The sequence below is a fragment of the Nicotiana sylvestris genome, chromosome 3 (assembly GCF_000393655.2).
Source record: "Nicotiana sylvestris chromosome 3, ASM39365v2, whole genome shotgun sequence".
Taxonomy (NCBI): Eukaryota; Viridiplantae; Streptophyta; class Magnoliopsida; order Solanales; family Solanaceae; genus Nicotiana; species Nicotiana sylvestris.
This window is the reverse complement of record NC_091059.1, coordinates 116,541,949-116,558,588: the sequence shown is the minus strand read 5'-3', so window position 1 is coordinate 116,558,588 and position 16,640 is coordinate 116,541,949. Positions and strand designations below refer to the sequence as shown.

The 16,640-nt window shown below is 38.7% G+C and overlaps 2 protein-coding genes across 2 annotated transcripts; both read left to right on the top strand.

The window, feature by feature from the left end:
- The first annotated feature begins 6,904 nt into the window (after positions 1–6,904).
- LOC138887893 (uncharacterized) lies at positions 6,905–9,188 on the top strand. The gene is made up of 6 exons (XM_070169683.1): positions 6,905–7,465; positions 7,701–7,851; positions 8,076–8,179; positions 8,289–8,410; positions 8,480–8,630; positions 8,724–9,188. Exons 1-6 carry the CDS (start codon positions 6,905–6,907, stop codon positions 9,186–9,188), a joined length of 1,554 nt encoding a protein of 517 aa, XP_070025784.1.
- Positions 9,189–14,150: 4,962 nt separating this feature from the next.
- Positions 14,151–15,422, top strand: LOC138887892 (uncharacterized). Its single transcript, XM_070169682.1, has 3 exons — positions 14,151–14,450; positions 14,514–15,135; positions 15,187–15,422. The coding sequence occupies exons 1-3, from the start codon at positions 14,151–14,153 to the stop codon at positions 15,420–15,422; spliced, it is 1,158 nt and encodes a 385-aa protein (XP_070025783.1).
- The last annotated feature ends 1,218 nt before the right edge of the window (positions 15,423–16,640 follow it).

The window sequence follows — 16,640 nt, the reverse complement described above, 5'->3', positions numbered from 1 at the left end:
TGGATTAGTCCTTCCTGCACCTTCTCCCTTATAAAATGATAGTCTATCTCTATATGCTTGGTGCGCTAGTGAAATACTGGATTGTTGGCTATTTGCATTGCTGCCATGCTATCCGTAAGTAGCTGAATGGGAGTAACAACTACAACTCCCAATTCTTTGAACACTCCTAACAACCAAATCAGTTCAGAAACTGTCAATGCCATACTTCTATACTCTGACTCTGCTGAGTTCTTGCAACTGTATTCTGTTTCTTTGATTTCCAGAATATCAAAGAATCACCAAATTTCACCAAATACCCTGTGACAGACTTCCTTGAGTTTGGACAGCTGGCCCAGTCTGCATCACTACATGCCTTCAAGGTCATGTCACCTTTTACACTCATTAGAATGCCCAGCCTGGTTCATTCTTAATGTACCTCACCAATCTGTGTGCTGCTTCTAGATAAGATCTTTTAGGTGCCTACATGAATTGACTCAAAGTTTGCACTGTATATGCAATATTAGGTCTTGTCAATGTTAGGTAAATGAGTTTTCCTATGAGCCTTTGGTACCCCTTCACATCTGTAAGTTGTGGATCATCACTTAGATCACAATGTGCATCATATTCCACAGTTGTTAATTTCCTGTTTTGCTCCATTGGTGTCATAGCTGGCTTAGAACCTATTAGTCCTAGTTCTGCTATGAGCTCAACTGCATATTTCCTCTGGCACAGTAATATCCCCTTTTGAAACCTGCTTACTTCTATTCCCAAAAAATACTTCAATGACCCTAAGTTTTTGATCTTAAAAGCTTTGTGCAATATGGTTTTTACTTCTTGTATTAGAGTCTCATCATCTCCTGTGATCAAAAGATCATCAACATAAACAAGGATGATAACAAGTCTATTGTTTTTTCTTAGGGTGAAAAGAGAATGATCATGTCTGCTTTGAAAAAATCCTGCCTGTGAAAGAGCTTCTGTAAGCTTCAAGTTCCAATGTCTTGATGCTTGTTTAAGCCCATAAAGGGATTTGAGTAGTCTACAACCCTTGTTCCCCCCTTAACTACCAAAACCAGGTAGAAGTTGCATGTGGACTTCTTCTTCTAAGTCACCCTAAAGAAATACATTGTAGACATCCATTTGGTAAAGATTCCACTGATGAATGGCAGTTAATGCGATGATTGCCCTCACTGTAACCATTTTGACCACTGGGAAAAAGGTTTCCTGATAATCTAAACCTTCCTGTTGACTATAGCCTTTGGCAACTAGCCTAGTTTTAAACCTTTCAACCTCCCCATTTGACTTGTACTTTATCTTGTACACCCATCTACACCCAATGGGAACCTTCCCTCTAGGTATGTCAATTACCTCCCAGGTATTGTTCAGAAAAAGTGCATCAACCTCTGCCTTCATAGCCTCAACCCATCTAGGATCCTTTATAGCCTCCGCATAGGATGAAAGTTCTTTATCTGATATGGCAACTAGGAATGATTTGTACCCTTGTGAAAGAGAAATGTAATTCAGGTAGTTGGTTAAGGGATATGCACAGTTTGAGGAAGAGTTTCTTGTTCCTGGGCTAATGTAATCTTTCAACCACATTGAAGGTTTGGAATCTCTTAAGACCTTCTGGGCTGCAATTCAGACTCTGCAGTGAGTTGTTGGACTTCAGGGGCCTGATCAGTATATGGTACTGCCTCATTCTTATTAGGTTGCTCAACCTGTGGCACATGGCTTTCATGAAGTACTGCAGGTGTGTTGGATGTACATGTCAACTCCTCTGCATACTGATTCTCCATATGAGTAAGACTAGTCTGATGGAATGGCTGATCATCCTGCAATTCTAGAAACAAAGGAGAATATGTAGTTCTTTTCATAGATTGAAAAGGGAAGATGTCTTCCCTGAAGGTCACATCTCTGTTCACAAAGAACTTCTTTCCCTTGAGATCATAGAGCTTATAAACCTTATGTGATTCTGAGTATCACATATAAACTGCAGCTATTGCTCTTGGTGAAAATTTGTCAACCTTATCTGTGATTGTAGCATAACACATGCAACCCATTGTTCTTAGATGCAACAAACTTGGCTTGGCCTTATGGAAAACTTCATATGGAGATTTTCCCCCTAAGACTGAGGAGGATGCTTTGTTGATGAGATAGACTGCTATGAGTACATAATCTCTCCACAAATGCAATGGAATACTCCCCTGAAACCTTAAGGCCCTTGCAACTTCTAAGATATGTCTATGTCTCCTATCCACCACTCCATTTTGTTGTGGAGTGTGTGGACAGCTGCTTTGATAAACAACACCACAACCTGCCAAGAAATCTTTATATTCTGTGCTAAAAAATTCTGCACCATTATCTGTTCTCAACATCTTAACATCCTTCCCAAATTGCACCAAATTGCACATGCACTAGTCTAAAGAATGATTTCAATAGTACAATGGTGTCACTCTTCAATTTCATCAGAAATACCCAAATCATCTTTGAGTGATCATCTACAAGTGTTAGAAAATATCTATTTCCATCATATATAGGAACTCTATATGGTCCCCAAATGTCTACATATACTAAATGAAAAATCTCTGCAGCTCTACTGTTACTAAGAGCAAAATGCTTTCTTGTTTGTTTAGCTAATGGACAGATAGTACATCTTTCAAAACTACAACTTGAAATCTCCTTACTTTTCAAGAAATCTAGCTTCTTTATGACCACAGGTATGTGTCCAAGCCTTCTGTGCCATGTGAATATATCAGTCTTCATTTCTGCAGCAAGACAACTCTTAATTCTTTGTGCTTCCTTATTCCTGTCATTCTTCCTTGGGATCAAGAGAAAAAGGCCACCTTTCTCCTTACCAATCCCCTTCACCCTCCTAGTTTACAGGTCCTGGAACACACAGAATGTTGGAAAAAAATTCACTGAGCACTGCAACTCCCTTGTTAATTTAGAAACTGATAACAAGTTATACTTAAACTCAGGCACACACAATACATCATGGACGGTATCATTTCTTGTGAGATTGTAACTACATATGTAATAGGGACAGACTTACCATTTGGAAGATGCACACTATCTCTCATATGTTCTTGTAAATTAGTCACATTATGCAGCAAGTTATGGTTTGAAGTCATGTGATTAGTTGCTCCAGTATCTATAATCAAAGGATCTTTGCAATTTTTAAATAAATGTGAAGCATCATTACCTGCCATGTTAGTCATGTGATCATCTGACTTTTCCTTGTTTAACAACCTCATTATCTGCCCATATTGCTTTTCAGTGAAGAAATTAGCCATTCCTTGATGTCCCTCAATTTTTCCCTTGTACTTAGCATTTTCCTGCTCATGATTGTCATCATTTACCACTGCATTTGCTTGTCTGTACTGCTGGTTCCTTTTCCCTTAAAGCCCGGTGGATAACCATGAAGTTTATAACAAGTATCTTTGGTATGTCCTTTGAAACGACAATATTCACAATACAAATTGTTAAATTTTCTAAATTTTGCTGGACTATCCTTAGTACTCATGAATGTTGTGGAATCATTCATATCACTTGCTAGATTGACCTGTGAATTAGACAAACATACCTTCCTCTAGTTTTCCTCATTGAACAACATTGCAAATGCACGATTTACTGAGAGTGATGGAGATTGCAACAAAATCTGACTTCTAATGGCTCAATACGACTCGTTTAGTCCCATTAAAAATTTAAAAAGTTTTTTTTGATCTAAATGTTCAATAAAGTCCCTTTTTCCAGCAGTGATAGGGAGACAGGGAATTAAGGATCCATATTCATCCCATAGAGATTTCAGTCTAGAATGATAAACAAAAATGTTTGAAGTACCTTGAGAAATTGTGGCTATTTCTTGCTGAAGGTTGTAGACTCTAGATCCATTAACCTTGTTGAAACGATCCTCCAAATCTAGCCAAACTTCATGAGCATTATCAGCATAGACAATTCCAGTAATTAGATCCGGTGAAACAATGTTCATTATCCATGTTAGGACTGTTGCATTGACTCGCTCCCAATCTTCTCCTAGATCCTCAATGAATTGACATTTCGTACAAGTTCCATCAATGAACCCTAGCTTCCGCTTTGCTCGCAATGCTATCACCATCGCTTTGCTCCAAACTGAATAGTTCTCAGTTCCTTTCAGCTGAATCAAGATGATTACATTACTAGGATTGTCTGAAGGCTGTAGAAACAAAGGATGCCTAGGATTATCAATGTCTAATGTTTCCATTGTTGAGCTTCAAAGCTTATGAAAAATAGCTAAGTTTCTCCAATTTGAACGAAGACAGCCTCTCTAGATTCAAGGAGTAACAATCAAACTGAGCTCTGATCGATTCACTCAAGCTCTGATACCATATTAAATCACGCCATTGATGCGTGATATTTGAGCTCAGAGAACATCAAAGAAGAGAGAATGAAAGTCGGTTCTGGAGAGAAGCTAACAATTGTATTGAAGAAGTAAAAGAAACATTTACAGTGCTAATCTATATATACTACACATTGTTAAGCTAATTAACTTAGTCTATTGTCCAATCACTCACTAACTAACATAACTAACTAATGCTAACATACACAATTGTTATCCTACACCTTGCTCACCCACTATGCTGTGAAATTCACAGTTGTAACCAGCTATTAGCTCCTTCATCTCAATACATACAACCAAGAATCTAGAAAATATTTGCATATGCAAATACATGGAAAAGCAGAATTCATCATTTGTAGGAATTGTAGTCATCGGTTTAATAGCCAACCTTTGCCCTTCGAAAAACCAAAGCATGAGGAGAAGTTTTGAATTAAACACCAATCAACTAAATAAAAGTGAATTGAGGAATGCCAAAAATAGATTATTTTCGACATAAACAATTGTGAAGGAGAGGTGCATGCAGTACTTCTAAAAAAGCATGTGTCCACAATTATATGATAGAGATATTTATTAGTTTGAACATACAAGCTGATTTTGAGAAGATAGTAGTGGCTATTAACTATTATCAGATTCAACCATTTGATGAACAAATTCCCATCGAGTGAAGTAACTTTAGTTGTTTGTTCAACTATATCTGTGAGATATATAGTCGCCGAAATAAAAAGAACCTTAGGATCAAAACTGAGTCTGTTTTACTTTCAACGGAAAAGCTTGCCTATATGTATTAAGTAGAGAATACATCTTAAGATGAACATAGGTAGAAATATGCATATGGAGAGATAGAATGGCGCAAAACCAGACCCTTAGACAAAGAGTAGCATCCTGATTGATAATTCCATACAAAACTAATACAAGCACCAAAAACCCAAAAACCCAATAGCTTTTTCACCCAAATAGTTCTAGCAGAATAAGGAGAGGGGAGTTATAATGCACCATAAAAAAATTCAAGAAGAAAAAAACTTTAGCACTCTTTCTCCTTTCTCGGAATAACCCCAAAAAAGAGAGACATAACATCTCATCAAAATTCTAAATTTTTATAGCAAACACAGAGCAAATAATAATCTCCACAAAAGTAAATGAACCAACAAAAGTTTCTATATTCTTCGCTAAAACAAATTTCCCATGTTTTAAAGAAGAAAAAAGGATTACAACTTTTCCTGAAATAACACAAAATAAATAGGAAAAAAGAGAAAGAAGGATATACATTATCACCACAGCGCATACAGAGGCTTTAAACCAAGCAAGAGATTCAAAGAATAAAAATAATAGAGCAACACTCAGCATAGCTCAAAAATAAAGTGAAGGCCAACGTTTAATTCGAACCAAAATAAAGAAACTTTGTTGAAATGTGTAGAAAGAATAAGTGTGGGGTCCAGTAGTTAAATTATTATAATTAGTAGATATAGTTGAGTTAGTTAGTTGGTTATTTGTTATATTCTCAATATACGAATGAAGTTTCTTCTCCACTAACTATACGAATGGAGCTTCTTCTCCACTAACTCTTCTCTTCTCTCCCTGCCATGGCTAAGCTCTTTAACATGATATCAGAGCACCCAAGCTAGACCAGTTAGCTCAACAACATCATAAGAGAAAGGGCTACACAATTCAACTTTCCATTTGTCCACTATTTTGCTATTTCAACTAAATCCCTACAATTAGGGATTATTTTTGTTCTAGTTCAATTTCTGACGCGATTTGTCCACAAGCTCAGAAAATTCACTTCTATTTTATGTGATTTTGATTTCGATCTACCTAAATTGTGCAATTTGACATAATTTAGTGTAAAATCAACAAATTATGATGTTAAACGACGAAGAAATCTCTACTCCAGCTCCTTAAGTACCAACTGCGACTTAGGCGTTGAATACTCAACATCTAGATTTGGTACATCACAATCTTCCTCTATACATTATCCTTCATATATACAAGGTTCTATACTTATTTTAATTTAGCTTCAAGGTTCCGAAAATTACTCAATTTGGAGTAAGTCGATGTAAATTATACTTCATGGTAAAAACAAACTAGGATTTGTTCTAGGAACTTGTAGAAAAGACATGTATGATCCTAGTTTACATGAACTCTGGGACAGATGCAATGCTATTGTCTTAGCTTGGATAATGAACATCGTGTCTCAAAGTCTAATTAGTACTGTGATATATGCATCTGATGCTCATAAGGTGTGGGAAGATCTCAAAGAGAGGTTTCATAAAGTAAATGCCTCTAGACCATGCTATCTGCACAAGGATATTGCTGCCATCACTCAGGGAATTTCATCTGTATCTATGTATTTTACAAAACTCAGGGAGTTATGAGATGCGTGTGAGACACTTGCTCCCCCTCCTTCTTGTGGATGTCTAGAATCCTCTAGACATGCTGAACACTACCTGTTACAAAAGCTATACAGTTCTTAACTGGTTTGAATGAATCTTATAAAAATCCGAAGGATCAAATCCTTATGACACGCCCATTGCCAATATAAATCAAGCTTATGCTATGATAGTGAATGTAGAAAGTCAAAGGAAGAGTGGCTGTGGAACCAACACTAGTGTTGGCATTGATGGCAGTGAAACTACTGCTCTGCTAAGTAGTAAGGTGAATAATAGTGGTGGTAACAACAGTGGTGGCAATAACAACTACAAAGGTAGAAACAACTTCAACAATGGAGGGCCTGTGATTCAGTGTGACTATTGCAAGCTCAAAGGTCACACAAAGGACAACTGCTACAAGTTACATGGATATCCAGCAGATTTCAAGTACAAAAGAAAGGAGGACCACCTAACACGTATGCTAAAAAATGTGGCTAACATAGGAAATCAACTATCAGATGCACAATACTCTTCTCAACATACAACATCAAGCTCTACACCACCAATTCCAGTTCAGTTCTTCACTCCAGAACAATATAATCAGATTCTGCAGATGTTAAACAAAGGGAAGGAAATAGAATCTATGACTAATGCATCACATATGGGAATAACAGGCATTAATACTGCTCTAATATCTAATCTAGTTGACAATAACTGGATAGTAGACACAAGAGCAATCAATCATACGGTACATAAGCTGAGCCTACTTAACATGTTTAAAGAATTATCACAAATGAGTAAGAATACAGTTCACTTGCCTACTGGAGAACAAGTGGCTATAAATAAGACAAGAGAATATCATATATTTCAGGATAAAAAATTGGAGATGTACTATATGTCCCGGAATTCAAATACAACTTTCAAAGATCACTAAGGAGTTACAATGTTGTGCAATATTTTTTCCTGATTTTTGTTTATTTTAGGAACTCTCAAATGGGAAGGTGATATGGATTGGTAGAGAAGAGGATGACCTCTATATTCTAAAATATGGAGGTGATACAAATTCAAGGCAAGCAACTGACAAGGATACACTTCTTAATCATTCATCTATAGTTACCATTTCTAGTTCTACTGGTAACTACAAGAGTAGTTCTAAGAATAGACTGATGATACTTCTCGTTGACATAAAAGATTAGGGCACGCCCCTTTATAAGTATTGAGAAGCATGGATGGTTTGAGTTAGATTCAGTTGAAAGATCACATATGCACTGTATGTCCGATCGGTAAACAATCAAGACTGCCTTTTTCGCTAAGCACTACTTGTTCTACTTGTCATTTTGATCTTTTTCATGCTGAAGTTTGGGGTCCCTACAGAGTCCCTACTTATGATGGTAAAAGATACTTCATGACTTCAATAGATGACTACTCTAGATACACTTGGATTTTCTTGATGAATACCAAGGTAGACTCTATTGTATTAATGAGAAATTTTCTGTTTGTTAAGAACCAGTTTAACTATGGTGTGAAGTGTATTAGAACAGACAATGTTTTCAGAATTCTTTAATGATAAGGTGAACAAACTGTTAAAAGATCATGACATTGCGCATCAAAGCTCATGTGTATATACACTACAACAGAATGGTGTAGTTGAAAGGAGTCATAGATATATCTTGGACATGGCTCTAGTACTAAGGTTTTAGGCATTTGTTCCTTTAAGGTTTTAGGGTGAATGTGTATCCACTGCTGCATACCTTCTTAGCAGGCTGTCCATTGTCTTGTTGAAAGGTCAGTCACCCTTTCAAAGGCTGTTTCATAGAGTTCCCTCATTGCAGAATCTCAAGGTGTTTGGTTATATGTGTTATGCTACAAATGTGAAGAAAATTGACAAATTCAGTCCAAGGGAAATCCCAGCTGTTCATCTTGGATATCAACTACTCAAAATGGCTACCATCTCTATGATTTGAACTCCAAGGAGTTTTTTTATGAGCAGAAACCCTGTGTTTCAGGAAGACATTTTTCCTTTCAAGAATATAAGAACTGGTTCCTCTCCTTTGTTACTAGTATTGAAACTACTAGAGCCTGATTCTCCTGATGTCACTACACCTCTTCCTCCAGTCTTAGACAACATCTCACATGCTTCTCCAAATTCCATCACCAGAGAGCCTACTCCACCACCTTATCCATTACAACTCAGAAGATCTTCAAGAGAATCTAGACTACCAATCTGGATGGAAGATTATGTTGTTCAGCAGAAGTCATCTTCTTATTCCTATCCAATATCCAACTATGTAGTGTGTGATCATCTTTCTCCTACATACAGGGCATCCCTAGCAGCTTACTTAGCTATTATAGAGCCAAGGACCTATTCAGAATCTAGTACCAATCCACTTTGGGTGGCTACTATGAACTCTGAAATCTCAGCACTTGAAAGTAACAACACTTTGGAAAATTGTGGATCTTCCTCCAAATAAGATCCCCACAGGATGTAAATGGGTGTTCAAGGTGAAGTACAAATCTATAGGGGAAGGGTAAAGGTACAAAGCTATAATTGTAGTTAAGGGCTACAGTGAGCAGGAAGGCCTGGACTATATTGAAACTTTTTCTCCGTAGCCAAAATGATTACAGTAAGGTCTGTAGTAGCACTTGCTGCATCACCCTGGTATGTTTTTCAAATGGATGTGCATAATATATTTCTTCAGGGTGATATGTGTGAAGAAGTGTATATGCAAATCCCCGATGGCTTTTCAAGCCAAGGGGTATCAAAAGGAGTATAAGCTATATAAGTCCTTGTATGGACTCAAACAAGCTTCCAAGCAGTGAAATTTGAAGTTAACAGAGGCATTGAAAGACCTGGAATTTGTACAACCACACTATGATTATTCTCTATTCACACATAGAAAGAGAAAAGACTTGGTGATTGTGCTTGTGTATGTAGATGATTTGTTGGTTACTAACAACAACCTAAAACTAATTGAGAAGGACAGAAAAGACTTACAGACCAGGATTAAGATAAAAGACTTAAGAGAGTTGAAATACTTTCTAGACATAAAGTTTTCAAGATCATAGAAAGGAGTTCATATGTGCCAAAGAAAGTATGCCCTTGAGATGATATCTGAAACAGGATTATCATGAGTCAAGCCAGTATCCACTCCACTGGAGTTTAATCATAAACTTACCTCTGTAAAGTTTGAAAAGATGTTCAACTAAGATAAATTGGATGATGACATATTACTCGAGGATAGAAGTGGTTTTCAAATAATAGTTGGAAGACTGCTATATTTGACTATGACTAGACCTGACATTGCCTTTGTGATACATGTTCTAAGTCAATTCATGCATGCTCCTAAGCAATCACATCTAGATGCTGCTATGAGAGTGATCAAATACATTATAGGGAATCCTAGACTTGGACTGTTCTTGCCAGCAGGTGGCACTCAGAAGCTAGTTGTATTCTGTGACTCAAACTGGGATGCATGTGTGGAAACAAGAAAGTTAGTTATTGGCTATGCTATTAAATTTGGTGATGCATTGATTTTCTGGAAATCCAAAAAGGCAAGCGACAATATCAAGAAGTTCAGTTGAGGCAGAATTTAAGAGCATGACTACTACCGTTGTAGAAATCAAATGGTTAGTTGGTCTGCTTAAGGAGCTGGGAACTGCAGTTGAACTTCCAATTCAGCTCCATTGTGATAGTAAAATTGCTTGCAGCTCACCCTATATTTCACGAGAGAACTAAGCATATAAACATTGATTGCCACTTTGTAAGAGAGAAAATTCAAAAGGGAATGATCAAAACACAACATGTTGGCACAAGGGAAAACTGTCAGACATCTTCACTAAGAGCTTGTGCAATCCACAACACGATTACATAGTAGGCAAGTTGGGAATAAAAAATTTGTTTTCATCCTTCAGCTTAAGGGGGAGTGTAGAAAGAATAAGTGTGGGATCCAGTTGTTAAATTAATATAACTGTAATTAGTAGAGATAGTTGAGTTAGTTAGTTGGTTAGCTGTTATAAATAGTGTAGGTGGTTAGCCTTGTAAATAGTAACATTCATTTTTTTATTATTGCTTTTCAATATACGAATGGAGCTTCTTCTCCACTAACTCTTCTCTTCTCTCCCTTCCATGGCTGAGCTCTTCAACAAAATGAAAGTAAATGTGTCAAAGAAGAGAGAGCAAAGAGGTAAAAAATTAGGAGACGAAGAGGAAGGGGAAAAAAGAATTACGTACAACACTATGCAAATAAGGGTAAATACTTATCCGCATCGTCGTAATGATAGTGGCTATACATATTTAGACACGCAAGTACACCTTCTATACCTAAGAGATAAAATGATCTTAGATTGGACTTCCTCCATCCACTTCTAGTTATCAACTTGGGTTTGTACTCCTTTTAAGAAAAAATAATTGAAGTATACAACAATAACAAACTCAGTGTAATCTCACAAGTGGGTTTGGGAAGGGTAAAGTGTACCCAGACCTTACCACTACTTTCAAGAAGGCAGAGAGGCGGCTTCCGGTAGACCTCGACTCAGGAAAGGTAAAAGGAGGGAAACAACAATAATTGAAGTATGTATTTACAATTTTACACATAATAATGATAATATTTCAAAAGATCTTGAAAAATAATTTGGAGAATAAGCAGTTAATGATAAAGATAAAACAAGAAAAAAAATTTATTTTTCGCTTGACTTACAAAAATAAATAAATAAAAGTAAAAATATATTTTTAGTATACAATAGAAAAGTAAAAACGGAACGAAGGAGTACATTATAGCGACTGATAATAGGTGAATTTAACTATAATTAGGCCCTAAATAACCACCTTCTTGTATAGTTTGGATGATAAAAGTGATAACAAAATGCTCTTATTAGTGTTTTTCATACTTTGCAGGTTATATATGACCAGAGAAGGCTATGGAGTACTTTTGAGATCAAATATGGAGAAAAAGAGGCCGATCGTAAAATTTCGTCGAGTAAACCACGCGAAACAGCTCAAATCAGAACTAAAAGAGGACTGCCGCGGTTCCACCGCAACCGCGGCAGAACTGCGGTAGAAGATGGCTGCAGACAAAGTGAGAATCAGAGAGCATGTTTGGCCGCGGTTTGACCGCGACCGCGGCAGAACCGCGGCGGAGGCAGAGAACTTCAGGGACTAAAGTGCAAAACACGAGATTTTTAGCCCAAAACCCTATTTTAAATATTAGACTTCGCCCAAGAGAGGCATGTATTGATTTGGAGAGTATTTTGGCAAGAAAAAAACAATTGTGAGAGATCACCCAAAACATATTTCTTCTTTTCTTTGATTTTTCTTGCAAGTTTTATGATGAATATTGTTTTAGTTTGTTTACCCATAGTTATGAGTAGCTAAATCCTTTGTCTAAGGTTTTGATGGAACCTATTGGGGGATGAACTTCTTGTTTATGTGAATACAAATTGCTAGTCTCAATCTTTATTTGTTCAACTTTGTGTATGTTGTAGTTAATTGACAGGATCCTCAATTAGCTGTGCCTATTTAGTGTGCATAACTCGGGAGAGAGTGCATATTTAGGTTATTGTTGAACAACACCACTCCCAAAGTATAAGAGGGATCTATAACTGCGGGTTTAAAGGCGGGATTAGGGATAACAAAGCCTTGAGTGCAATCTAAAGTGAACCGTGTTAATTAGAGCTAGCTAGTGTATCTCGAGAGAGTGCATTGAGTATATTACTGTGATTACTCGGGAGAGATTTACGGTAAGATGAGCATTCATGATTGATAGAGAGGTATTGGTCAATTTTTATGAAGCATAAACAGAAGGGATTCCATCAATAGGGGAAGTCATTACCTTAGCGTTTTCTCATTATTGTTTACAACCTTAGCATCCTTAGTTTACAGCTGTTTATTTACTTGCAATTTTAGTTATTGAAGACACCATCAACTGTGATTCAAATGTTTGGGGAAATTGGTTCTCAAGAGTTTAGTGAGTCTAAAGATAGTGATTGATAGGTTAACTCTCTGTGGATTCGACTCTGGGAAGAATACTCAGGTTATATTTGCAACGTCCGCAGGGTCCTTTTTATAAGGCATAGTTAGGTGTGATCAAATTTTGGCGCCGTTGCCGGGGAGTTAACGAAATTATCAATTACCATTGATAGAAATACAAAAATTCTTAGTGTAGTCAGTTTTCTCTACACCAAATTTTTGATTGAAAGTTTTGATGGTTGTTGACGTGGTTGCACAGGTGCATGCCTAGAAACTCTACGAGGACTGGAGAACTACCTGAAGGACTCTCAAACCCCGAGAAAACATTTCGGATATTGAACCGTGCCAACAAAAGACTTCAACAACCTCATCAAACACACAAACTCGAAATTGACATGGGTGACATAGACAACGTCAACGGAAACGTCAGAGATATGGCACCTCCTGTGCCTGAGGCTGCACTATATGACTGGGCACAACCCACAGCTGATAATCTAGCCACTGCCATTGTTGTGCCCCGATACAAGCTGAATCGTTCCAGATCACGAACAACATACTGCACTTGCTGCAAAACAAGGGACTATTTTCTGGGACACCAGCCGAAGATCCTCAGCAACACTTGAAGAACTTCCTATCGATTTGCAAAACTCAAAGGCAACCCAACGTAACTCCGGAAGCAATCAGGCTATTATTATTTCCATTCTCGGTGACAGGAGATGCTCAGGTCTGGCTAAACTCACTCCCCATAAACTCTATAGAAACTTGGGATGAGTTAGTCAAGCAATTTCACATCAAGTTCCACCCGCCCAACAAAACAGCTCAACAAATTGATGAGATCGTGAGCTTTAAACAGAAACCAATGGAGACACTGCATGAGACATGGAGCCGGTTTAAAGGAATGTTGGTTATATGTCCACACCATGGTATTCCAGATCAGATGTTGGGACAACGGTTTTACATGGGACTGTCAGATAGCATGAAGAACATTGTAGATGCCTCAGCTGGTGGGGCATTTTTGAGCAAAACTTGGAGAGAAGGTCAGAGTCTGCTTGACAAAATGGCTCAGAATTCGGGGTGGACGACGAGGAATGCAGCTATCACTCCAGTGGTGCACTCAGTGCCTTTTGACCCATCAAATTCCATGGCTGAAAATGTAGCGACCATCTTGACGCAGATGAGCATACTCACCAAAAAGGTGGAGGAATCAAGGCAGAAACAACAAGTGCACATTGTAGATACTACCAATGGGGGCTTGTGCACATCTTGTATTAGTCAGCCAGTTGGTAATCCTTGGAATGCAGAACATGATCATCATCATCAGCACCCTGAAGACATGAACTATGTGTCAAACTATGGAGGCCAGAGACAGGGCAATCAGAACTAGGGTCAGCAAACTCAGCAGCCATACAGACCACCTCAGCCACAGTACAACGCTAGAAGCATGGGAGGTATGAGACCTCCCAATAATATGTCACCTTATCCAAGTCCACAGGGGTACAACAATCAGCAGCAAGGGTATCCCCCACCTCAACAACAGCATGGTGGAAGGCAAGAAGATGGGTTCACTAGACTTGAAGCAATGATGCAGCAGGTTATTGGGTCCAATGCAAAAATAAATGAAAGAGTATATGCACATAACGCAACAATCAAAAATATTGAAGTGCAATTGGGCCAAATTTCATTGTCTTTGAACAATCGTCCTCAGGGGACATTACCTGCAGACACCCAGATTAATCCAAAAGATCAGGGCCCAAAGCAGCTGATGGCGGTGAGTCTCCGTAATGGCAGGGATCTAGATGTAGAACAAGAGAGAGCTTGAGAAAATATACAGGATGAGACATTCATTCCATTGCCCATTGAGCTGGATGAGTCTACGATACTGACAGAGGTGATAGTCCAGCCTGCTCAGGAAGAAAAGAACATTCAGCAGGAGACCGAGAAAGTAGCTGAGCCAGTTGAAGAGCCAGTAGTTGAAATAGTAGCTGATAAAGAGAAGTCCCAAGTGATTGGGAAGAAGAGACCTCCTGCACCCTTTCCACAGAGGCTGGCCAAGCATCAAAAGGAGGAGCAGTATAAAAAATTCTTTGAAATGCTCAAACAAATCCAGGAAAATATTCCACTGATTGAAGCTTTAAAGGAGATGCCTGGGTACACAAAAATGATGAAGGACTTGATGTCTTGGAAATTTGATTTTCAAGACTTGGCTACAGTTACACTTACTCAGATCTGTAGTGCAGTGGTGACGAGACCTATTGCTGAAAAGCTGTCTGATCCAGGTAGCTTTACAATTCCATGTACTATTGGGAATTTCGCCTTTGCTAAGGCGATCTGTGATTTAGGGGCCAACATTAATCTTATGCCCTTGACTATCTATAAGAGGTTGGGCATTGGGAGAGCTAGACCCACCTCCATGTTCTTGCAGCTGGCCGACAGGACTGTGAAACGTCCATTCGGTATCCTTGATGATGTGCTTATTTAGGTGGGGAAATTTGTGTTCCCTGCAGATTTTGTGATCTTGGATTGCAAAGTGGATGAAGAGATTCCTATAATCTTAGGAAGACCATTCTTGGCCATGGGGAGAGCTCTGATTGACTGTGAAACTGGGGAGCTCAAAATGAGACTCAATGATGAGGAAATAACATTCAATGTGCAGAAGTCTATGAGGCGACCAAGCGAGTTCGCCAATTGCTCTCTTATTGATGCCGTAGATGTAATTGTAGAGTCTGATGATGAGGTGTAGACAATTGAGGACCACCTTGCTGTATATTTGATGAACTTAGATGAAGTGAATGGTGAGGATTTGGCGGAATGGGTGTTGGCATTGGAAGGTAGAGGGTTCTGGGAGAGAAATCTAGAGTTTGAGCCCTTGGACTTAGAAAAGAGAGAAACTCCTCCAGCTAAGCCATCCATTGAAGAACCACCAAAGCTGGAGTTAAAGCCATTGCCAGCCCACCTCAGGTATGAATTTCTGGGACCTGACTCCACATTACCTGTTATTATCTCATCTAGTTTGTTAGATATGCAGGTTTAAAAACTTTTACAGGTACTAAAGGGTGCAAAACTGCCATGGGGTGGACCATGACAGATATCAGGGGGATCAGCCCCGCCTAGTGCATGCACAAGATTATGCTGGAAGAGGGGCACAAACCCCAACATGAAGGAAGTGGTGAAGAAGGAGGTGATAAAGTGGTTGGATGCGGGAATTATTTTCCCAATCTATGACAGCAGCTGGGTGAGCCCAGTGCAATGTGTTCCTAAAAAGGGTGGCATGATGGTTGTGACAAATAACAACAATGAATTGATCTCAACAAGAACCGTCACAGGCTGGAGAATTTGTATGGACTATCGAAAGTTGAATCTAGCCACCCGGAAAGACCACTTCCCACTTCCCTTCATTGATCAGATGTTGGACAGATTGGCAGGGAGGTCATAATTCTGTTTTCTAGATGGGTACTCAGGGTACAATCAAATCTCCATTGCACCGGAGGATAGAGAGAAGACCTCCTTCACATGCCCGTATGACATTTACGCCTTTAGACGGATGCCCTTTGGCCTATGCAACGCACCTGCCACATTCCAACGGTGCATGATGGCCATATTCACTGACATGGTTGAGGACATAATGGAGGTGTTCATGGATGACTTCTCAGTGGTGGGGAAATCATTTGATGAGTGTCTGATAAATCTGACGCGTGTGCTGAAACGGTGCATCGAGACTAATTTGGTTCTGAACTAGGAGAAGTGACATTTCATGGTACAAGAAGGCATAGTCTTGGGGCACCAGGTGTCAAGCAAGGGAATAGAGGTGGATCGCATGAAAGTTGATGTAATAGCAAAACTGCCTCCACCAACTTCAGTCAAAGCCATCAGAAGCTTCCTTGGACATGCCGGTTTTTACCAGAGGTTCATAAAAGACTTCTCCAAAATCGCCAACCCTCTCTGTAAGTTGTTAGAAAAA

Coding starts and splice junctions, on each gene's coding strand:
- LOC138887893 (XM_070169683.1), top strand. CDS start 6,905: ATGATAGTGAATGTAGAAAGTCAAAGGAAGAGTGGCTGTGGAACCAAC. Junction 7,466..7,700: donor CAAGAGCAATCAATCATACG/GTACATAAGCTG, acceptor TGTTTATTTTAG/GAACTCTCAAATGGGAAGGT. Junction 8,631..8,723: donor GTCCAAGGGAAATCCCAGCT/GTTCATCTTGGA, acceptor CCTGTGTTTCAG/GAAGACATTTTTCCTTTCAA.
- LOC138887892 (XM_070169682.1), top strand. CDS start 14,151: ATGTCACCTTATCCAAGTCCACAGGGGTACAACAATCAGCAGCAAGGG. Junction 14,451..14,513: donor GCCCAAAGCAGCTGATGGCG/GTGAGTCTCCGT, acceptor GAAAATATACAG/GATGAGACATTCATTCCATT. Junction 15,136..15,186: donor GACTGTGAAACGTCCATTCG/GTATCCTTGATG, acceptor TGTTCCCTGCAG/ATTTTGTGATCTTGGATTGC.